Raw genomic sequence first — 7,214 nt, forward strand, 5'->3', positions numbered from 1 at the left:
TCGTTGCTTGATTGAGGGTAGGAATTTAAATAGGAGAGAGATGATTGTGTCTTAGACTAGGATAGGGGTTTAGATGGAGCAAAGTCGATGGAATTTTAAAATAATTTTTCAAAAACCGCAAGGGATTCTGGGTCTCTTTGTCTTTCCCTTTTCTCTTTTAAATGCTCTTAAATATATTTAAGAAATCAAACCTGAATCACTTCTATGCTTGAATTAACTACAGGAGATGTTTCAGGAACCTAGGACATACGCTCTGTTCCTGTTCCTTGTGCTGAGTCATGGGGTGGCAAGTCACAGAGTTCCAAATTCCAGGCAGGGTAAGTCCCGAAGGAGGAGCCATCTGTCATGGTTTCCCCACATCTGAGGGAAATGGAGCGGGGATGGATCAATTTAAGTACATGATGCTGTAAAGTGTGTGTGTGCGTGTGTGTGTGTGTGTGTGTGTGTGTGTGTGTACGTGAATGCACGCATGAGCACCTCTGTGTAGGATCTTCAGGATTATTCTAGAAGGGTTTTTAAACCACGATTTTCTCACATCAGGCACATACAGACACAGGTATAATTAAAACCCACTAAAAATGTCCTTCACGACTGGTACGCGATGCTGTAAAGTGTGTGTGTGTGTGCGTGTGTGTGTGTGTGTGTGTGTGTGTGTACGTGAATGCACGCATGAGCACCTCTGTGTAGGATCTTCAGGATTATTCTAGAAGGGTTTTTAAACCACGATTTTCTCACATCAGGCACATACAGACACAGGTATAATTAAAACCCACTAAAAATGTCCTTCACGACTGACTTTATGGGGGGAGGGGCCCTTTCCCTGGCCCACGTTCGTATTTTCGAAGGTCGCACAGTTCACTTCTAGTTATCCACGCAATGGCTTTCTTGCAGAGTTGCCTCCTTTGTTGCAAAAAATGGCGGTGAGTATTTCATTTTCTTTTCATCGAAACCCCTGCTACCGGAACGGCCGCTTTTGGCTGTCCCTCCTGATATTATCTCTTGGCCTTTTAGGAGGAAATAATAGACGGAAGCTACCTGAATGGTAATGTCCCCGCTTGCTGCTGCCTCTCAGAATTTCACACCTAATGCGCCTGTGATTTCTCTGGAGTGATTCCTTTTGAAGTTGTCTCTTCATTTTATTCCCATTTTAGCGTTCCTGGATCTCATACAGTTTCAAAGGTAACCTACTACAGAGAGGAGAGGATGGGGTGGCATAAATTTTCCATAAAAATGCTCGACGGATGTCTCGTAATTGTAAAAAGGAATACACCCTCGTTACAAAAAATGTCAGCCGAGGCGCAGGTGTCTTTTTAGGGAGGTCTGTTTGTTCCACAGACTTCGCTCCAGCACAGGAGCTGACATTCACTGAGCACTCACTGTGCAGCAGGCACTGTGCTAAGTGCTTTTGCAGAGAGACACATGTGATCCCAGGGTAGGTCTGTTGTCATTCCATGGGACAGAATGATGAAACGAGTCCCAGGGCGGTTGGGTCAAGGTCAGAGGTCTGGGAAGTGGTGGGCTGTGCAGCCAGCAGCCAGGCTTCGGGAGGGCGCGGGAGAGTGTTGTAGAGAGACACACATCAGCAGGCGATTCTAATAGAACGAACACTGTGAAGGAGCATCGGCCCGGACAGGGCAAGACCCCCATAAACACTCCTCTCCCCAAGATGACTCCAATGGACGGTTTTGGATATATTCTTTCAGGCTAAAAATTGTATTTGTTTATTCATTCATTCCCTTGTTCATCTCCTTAGAAATGGGGTTACGAAAGGCCTTCTGATTGCTTACGGTGGGAGGGTTTATCTACTGTCAATCGGCCCATCTCTCCTTTTTCATTGATGAGTGGTATTCCACCGAGTGGATCTGCTGTCTTGTTGAACCTTTCACCCGTCGCTGGACGTTTTGAGTTATTCCCATTTTACCTATTCTGAAGGAAACTGTGCATTTTCAAGGCCTTGGGCACTGTTTTAAGCACTTTAGTTGAACGAACAGGTCGAATCCTCACAGTTGTTAGCTGTATGACACAGAAGGAGAAACCGAAGCACAGGACAGTTCAGCAAATTGCCTAAGGCCACACCGTTAAGTGGCAGAGCCGGGATTCAAATCCAGCTTTGGAGCCCACGCCTCTCACAGCGCCCGTCCAGCCCCTCACGGCGCAAGCGCAGCACCCGCCTTTTAGACTTGATTTAGTAGGGACGTCTTTCTAAGTCTCTCTGTTTGGCTGGTAGTTGGTTTAAGCAGGTTGCTATGGGAATTAGAATATTGCACACAGCTCATAAATTGATAATCGTCATTGGGAGAATGGTATCCAGTTGGATTCCCAGAATTGGAAACTCCCCCACACGCCACTCACAGACAGCCACACGCGAAGGTTCTGGCCCCACTCCCAACCCCCGCCCAATCCCACCATCCACTCTGAACTCCGAGCCCCTGGTCACTCCGCTAGTTAGGGAACTCCTTTCACAGGGGAACTGTCATCGTGACTTTCTCCCGTCTGTCTTCAACTAAAGCACCCATGTGTGGACGGCAGACCTGTCCCATGGAGTCCTGGACTACCTGAATTCACGGAACGTGGCCTTCACCATCCCCAGCCTGCAGGTATGTACCCGAGACCCACCCACACGGGTTCCCCTCTCCGTGCTTAGGGGTCACAAACTCAGGGGCCAGGTAAGTTGGAGCAGTGGGCTAGGCACAGAGCTAGTCTTCACTTGCCCAGAGAATCGTGTTCTGTCCTTGAAACATGATACACGCTCTGTCTGTCTTTCCTTTGCCTGCCTTTGATGGAGACATGCAGCTAGTCTTCACTTGCCCAGAGAATCATGTTCTGTCCTTGAAACACGATACACGCTCTGTCTTTCCTTTGCCTGCCTTTGATGGAGACATGGTTTTGGGGGTATAGGCCAAGCTGCTGTAACAGAGACCCCAAATGACAGCAGCTCAGACTACTGAGTTCATTTCTAGCTCATGTAACAGTCCACGGCCCGGTGGGAGATGAAGTAGGGAGAGGCAGCCGCCCAGGGCCCAGGTTCCTTCTCTCTCATTGCTTTGTCATCCTCTGGGGTGGGGGGTGCTGCTGCCGCCGCCCACATGATTGAAGGGCGGGGTGGTGGGAAAGGGGAAGTGCCAGGTGAGCATCTTCTCTTTGAAGGACGTGACCTACGGGTTGCACACCTCCTTCCGCTTCCCTTCCTCTGGCTCACAGCCCAGTCACACCTTACCGCCGGCCTTTCTGAGGGCCCGTGGGCGCAGCTCGGACGTGTGTGCTTCTGAGGCTAAAAGGAGCCACAGGATCTTTGGGTTTAGTTATCACGCTCTTACTCGTGGGTCCGAGATACAGTTTTCTTCATTTTTAACTCCATGAGAAAAGCAGTAGCAGAAGCATGTGGATGGATGGCGATGGACATTGGCCTCAGGGAGCAGCAGGGCATGGTGGGGACCGTGGGCCACCGGACAATACCTGTGTCATTAGCGCGCGCAGCAGCCCAGGGCGGTGTGGTCTGTCTTTACCTTTACACTGTAAAATAGCACAGAAAATTGAGGACGTATCCTTCCAGGATTCAAGAACTATTATCTGATTCGGCAAAGAATTCAGGTCATGGGTAAACGACGTGCTGACATCTTTGTTGTTTCAATTTTTACTTTCTTTTTAATGAAAATGAAAATATCAGGCAACACGCACGTGAGAACTCTGATAGACAGAGTTTGTATCATGTTTCAACCGACTCAAAGAGCTGGTGGGTAACTCCTTCCCGGGATGCTGGAGGCGCCGTTCGTCCATTTAAGGGAGCTGATGCTGGCCCCTGCTCTCTCTAGCAGTTTGGTTTCTCATGAGATGTATCTATTTTAACCAGATCGGTAGGTATACTACCTGTCTTCCTGTATGTAAATATGCACTCAGCATCTATTTACCTGGCATCTACTTTCTGCCAGGCACAGTTCTAGACACTGCAGACTCAGAGGAGAACGAGGCAGCCATGTTATCACTCAGGTGGGCCTTTCATTCCAGGGGGAGAGACGTCGAGTAAATAATTATTCAGCTATTGACCACGTACTGTGTGCCAGGGACCAGTGAAAACACGACACACTCATTTAAGCCTCATGACAACCCTCATAGTAGGTCCGACTATTGTCGCTATTTTCAGCTGGGGAAACTGAGGCGAGCGTCAGTGTTGCAAATTAAAAGCACAAGGTGCCCAGTGAGATTTCACTTGCATGACGAATAACTTCTTTTCCATTTTAAGTATATCCCATGCAATAGTTGGGAGATGCTTATGCTAAAGAGTTATTTGTCGTCTACCTGCAAGTCAGTTTTAACTGGGCACCCTGTCTTTCATCTAGCGATCCATGTTAGGTGACTTGCCCAAGGCCACACGGCCAGTAGCTGGCGGGGTGGACATTTGCATGTGGGTTGCTTGGTCCTGGAGCCCATCTTTTACCCACGACATCATGCTAGGCTACCTTCTAGAGCAGCTCCGTGTCAGGGAGATTTAGGAAGTGACTCCTCAGGTGGCAGAGGAAGTCTCTGTCAGGAGAGGCAGCTGGCCTCTGCTCCTTGCCCTAGAGGGGGCCACAGGGACTTCGTTCCTGCTGGATGTTTGTCCTGCACTGGGAGCTTGGGACACAGGACGGGACGTGAGCAGGGCCCCCCGGGCTGCGAACTTTCTGGGCTGCTCTGAACTTGGGACTGCAGTCACCCGAGGGGCCAGGCAAGCCGTGGAGGGGTGGGCTGCCTGGCGAGCGTGAGCAGGAGAGTAGTCACACGAGCCACAGCCCCTCTCTGCCTGCTGGTCCTTACCAGACGTGGACGTGTGCCCAGTGTCGCCATGTCTCCGTGTTTTCCAAGAGAAGTTGAGAATCTGGATTTTTTGAGGGATCCCCTGGCTTTTAAATGTCTGCAGGTAATGAAAAGCTTCGGAGCCAGCCCACCCAACCACGTGCAGGCTGCGGGCCTGTGGTCCCTGCAGGCGGGTGGGTGGCCCGGCCGGGCTGCTGGCCATGGTGCTGACCATGGCCCTGTCCTGTCCTCACGGTCCCTCCCAACATCCCACATCCAGGCCGCCATGGAAAACCACCTGCAGCAGCGTCTGTACCAGCCCCAGAAGCTGCTGGAGGACCTGAGGGACACAGAGGCCCAGCAGTTCCGCACGGCCGTGAAATACCTCCTAGAAGACAAGGAGGGCCGCCTGGTGAGGTGGGGTCCAGGGCCAGGCCGTACGTGTTGTGTTGACACGAACTGAGCTCGAGTTGGGTGCTGACCTTTCTTTATCCCCGCCCACACCTCCCTCTCCCCCCGCCCCAGGGCTTTGGGACCCAGATTTTCTTACTTTCTCCAAAGTTCAAAGGAAGAGCTGCTTCCTCCTCTGGATACTGAGCAATGAGGGGGGATCGAGGGGCTTCTGATAGTTTGGCTCGATTAATGTCCATAAACAGTTGCTACGCATGCGGGGACCCAGGGTTCAGAGCCAAAAGATGGTCCCTGCTTTCAAAGAGTTCCCGGTCTGGAGGGAGGACAGGAACCAGAAGCAGGTAATTTTCACAAAGTGAGCTTGGCGAGGGAAGAACAAAGCCGGGGGGCCAGCAGGGCGGGGGTGGCCACGGGTTAGGGTGGAGGTTTTTCCCAAACGGAGTCAAACCACTGAAAACACTTTAATCATCGTGCAAACACTTCGTCTGTTGTCACAGGAGGGCAGACGCTACACACCTGTGAGCTTGGAAGAGACGTAATGCTCCCTTCTTAAATGCATTTAGGTTTTGGAAAAAGAGTTTAAGGGAAAACAGGAAGGAAGCAGTAGGAAAGGCAGAGGTGGGCATGGTGTTCCGCGAAAGCGTGTTCGATTAACGCTTATCGAGGGTTCACTACACGTCAGGTATTGTCCCAAGGGAAGGTCGGCAAACTGTTTCCGTTAAGGGCTGGACAGGGAATATTTTAGGCTTAGCAGGACAAGTAGTCTCTGTCACAGCTATTCACCTCTGCCACTGTAGCAGGAGAGCAGGTGAAGGGACAGCAGGTAAGTCACTGGCTGTGGACGTGCTCTAGTAACATTGTAGTCACAGGCCAGGTCTGGTCCAAGGCTGTAATATACACGAACCCCCCGAGTCCTCTCCAGGACCTTCTGAAATAAGGGTAAGAAGAATCTTATTTCAATACTCAGATGAGGAGATGGGCTTGGAGAGGTTAAGAAGTAACCGGGGTCGCCCGGCTCGAAAGTGGCAAATCTGAGGTTGGACCTTAGGCTCCCGACTCCGGCCCTCTGGTGTCTGGTGACACCCACGGTCCCCCTCTCAGAATAATATGTTAAAATCTGTAAAATAAAATACAAAGAATTACAAAAGAAGCCAATTCTATTGAAAGACATTTTTTAAGTTATAAAATAAAAAGCAAATTTGGAGTATAAAAATTTATGTGTTTCTTTAACACATCCAATAACCAGATTTAGCAGTGGGTCTTGTAGCTTCTGTAATTTTGAGGAAGTATCGAGTGTAAACGAGATTTCAAGACATGATCATACGGTGCTATGAACGTCTGTGATTCTGTGGGTGACAGTCAAAGGTCCTGCTGCTACCTTGGTGGCTTGTTGCCTACATTCATCCCTGAAGGGACTACTAGGCACCGATTCTATGGCAGTGAAAATAAAGGTGCAGTTTCCCCCCAGTAGTCACAGATGCCCTAAATTCTATGCAGATTGTGACTAAACCCTGTGAGCATTACTGGGTTCTTTGAGTCAAAGCGTTCATGCACGCATGCACGCATGCAAACAGGCTATTTCTCAGAGTCTTGTAGGCATCAGGCACCCCAGTAAGCACGTGCCTTAGGCCTCGAGGACTGTCTCGGCTCAACCCCAGCTGTGCATTAGGGTCAGGTGCCAGGGCTGCCCCCTGGACCAACTAAATCAGACTATGTGGTGGTGCTGGGGTCACCTCTCCGGTGATGCTGATGTCCGGGGCCTGTGAGCATCCCCAGTGCATCGCAGGGTTTGGTTCAAGATGTCCTTTGGGGCATATTGTGGGGGAGAGTTGATCTGACCAAAGTAGGGAGACATCAGAGGACGTCACCTATCAGGTGGCAGTTGAGCTTAGCCTTAAAAGACGAGCTGGATCTCGCGAGGGGAGGGAGGTTGGGGGAAGGAATTCCAGCTACCGCCAGCTGCTGAGGGCGACAGTCCTGGTGTATCTGGAGAGCGAGAAGTTGCCTGGTGTGCGTGAAGCAGGTGGAGA

General features: G+C 50.4%; 1 protein-coding gene across 1 annotated transcript in view; it reads left to right on the top strand.

Annotated features, from left to right (window-relative positions):
- Positions 1 to 226: 226 nt before the first annotated feature.
- OTOA (otoancorin) overlaps positions 227 to 7,214 on the top strand; it is a 50,766-nt gene continuing 43,778 nt past the window's right edge. The window contains exons 1-6 of the mRNA XM_006912557.2: positions 227 to 317; positions 892 to 920; positions 1,012 to 1,042; positions 1,152 to 1,179; positions 2,510 to 2,597; positions 5,054 to 5,185. Of these exons, the coding sequence (XP_006912619.2) occupies positions 227 to 317; positions 892 to 920; positions 1,012 to 1,042; positions 1,152 to 1,179; positions 2,510 to 2,597; positions 5,054 to 5,185 (399 nt within the window). The remainder of the gene's footprint in view (positions 318 to 891; positions 921 to 1,011; positions 1,043 to 1,151; positions 1,180 to 2,509; positions 2,598 to 5,053; positions 5,186 to 7,214) is intronic.

Source organism: Pteropus alecto, unplaced genomic scaffold, assembly GCF_000325575.1.
Source record: "Pteropus alecto unplaced genomic scaffold, ASM32557v1 scaffold15, whole genome shotgun sequence".
In the NCBI taxonomy this organism is placed as follows: domain Eukaryota; kingdom Metazoa; phylum Chordata; class Mammalia; order Chiroptera; family Pteropodidae; genus Pteropus; species Pteropus alecto.